Source organism: Notothenia coriiceps, unplaced genomic scaffold (assembly GCF_000735185.1).
Source record: "Notothenia coriiceps isolate Sejong01 unplaced genomic scaffold, NC01 NC01_scaffold00007873, whole genome shotgun sequence".
Lineage (NCBI taxonomy): Eukaryota > Metazoa > Chordata > Actinopteri > Perciformes > Nototheniidae > Notothenia > Notothenia coriiceps.
In genome coordinates this window covers 399-1,847 of record NW_011340574.1, presented here as the reverse complement: position 1 = coordinate 1,847, position 1,449 = coordinate 399, and the positions used below count along the sequence as shown (strand labels likewise).

The window sequence follows — 1,449 nt, the reverse complement described above, 5'->3', positions numbered from 1 at the left end:
GAACATCAGCAGGAGAGGACTCTTTAAAAAGAGAACATTCACAAAGCAAACACATCTAGGTACACAGATTAACTTCATAACAGATGACAAATCGAAAAGAAATAATAGTAATAATAATATTACAAATAAAAGAATGGATCCACTATTAATACTCAGGTATACATTCATTATATTGTTCTATACTTGACCCATTTTCCCCACCTTTCCTCAAAGATATGCATTTGATTTCTAATCTAGTTGTTTTCTCCATTACATAGATTTCCTTTACTAAGTTAGTCCATTGTGAGTTTATTAAGTTGTTATCTTTTAGCCAATTCCTTGTGATTTGTTTGCTATTCTAATTAGCAGAAATAGGTAGGAATCTCTAAGTCTAAATATTTTTTCGTCTCTTGGCTCTGCAGGTGTCTTTCTACAACGTTGACGCTAAAATCCACATCCACACGTTCCACGACTCGTTCACCGAGTGCATCTTCCCGTTCTTCAGCCCCTGCACCAACAAATCTGGGAAGAACGACGGGCCGCTCACTATCACACCTGTCACATGACACACACACACACCTGTCACATGACACACACCTGTCACATGACACACACACACCGGTCACATGACACACCTACCTGGAAGTTGTTGTGTTTTTTGTACACACTTAGTTATCTTGTGAAAATGATTCCAGGTCATGTTTTTCAGTTTGGCTGCTTCAAACTTTCTCCTGATTGTAAATAGTTCATGGCAATTTGAATATTGTGTGCTGATCATTAAAACAATCACATTCAATTAACGAACACATCTGGTTTTATTCATGCAGTCACTTTGGTTATTATCTAACCATTGACTTCCACTTACTTGCAGATAAGCAATTTGGAGACCTGACCTTTTTGCTCTGATTACTGACAGTATTATTTGGTGTATGGAATGTTTGGATATGCAAATGAGGCATTATCTAACGCTTACTTTCGGGGAATTAAGGAGAAACCTAAAGACAGAAAATAGACTTAGTTTGTAGAAAATATGAAAATAAATTAGATGTTTTGAGAAGTCTGATGTAAGGGAAGCAAAATAGCCCAAAAGAGAAGAAAATTGTATTTAGCCTTTTTTGTTTTGCTTTAAAGGGGCCCTATTACGCTATTTGGGGGTTGTCCCTTCCTGTAGTGTGCTTTATAGGTGTTGGTGCAAATGGTCCGCAAAGGCTAATATCCCTGTAGCCAGCTGACCAATCAGAGCAGACTGGACTCTGGTTTCAGACAGAGGGTGAAAAGAGGTGCTGCAGCAAAGGCAGTATGAGACAAAGAGCTTTTTGAACATTAAAGCATGGAGACATGTCCCAGTAGAGACTACTGATATACACCTGAACATTAGCTGGAGAGGACTCTTTAAAGTAGAGACACTACATACTGATATACACCTGAACATCAGCAGGAGAGGACTCTTTAAAGTAGAGACACTACATA

The 1,449-nt window shown here is 38.2% G+C and overlaps 1 protein-coding gene across 1 annotated transcript in view; it reads left to right on the top strand.

Annotated features, from left to right (window-relative positions):
* LOC104944312 (erythroid membrane-associated protein-like) overlaps nt 1–1,240 on the top strand; it is a 4,699-nt gene extending 3,459 nt beyond the window's left edge. The window contains exon 8 of the mRNA XM_010769829.1: nt 402–1,240. Coding sequence (XP_010768131.1) covers nt 402–545 — 144 coding nt within the window. The 3' untranslated portion in view covers nt 546–1,240. The remainder of the gene's footprint in view (nt 1–401) is intronic.
* Nucleotides 1,241–1,449: the final 209 nt, after the last annotated feature.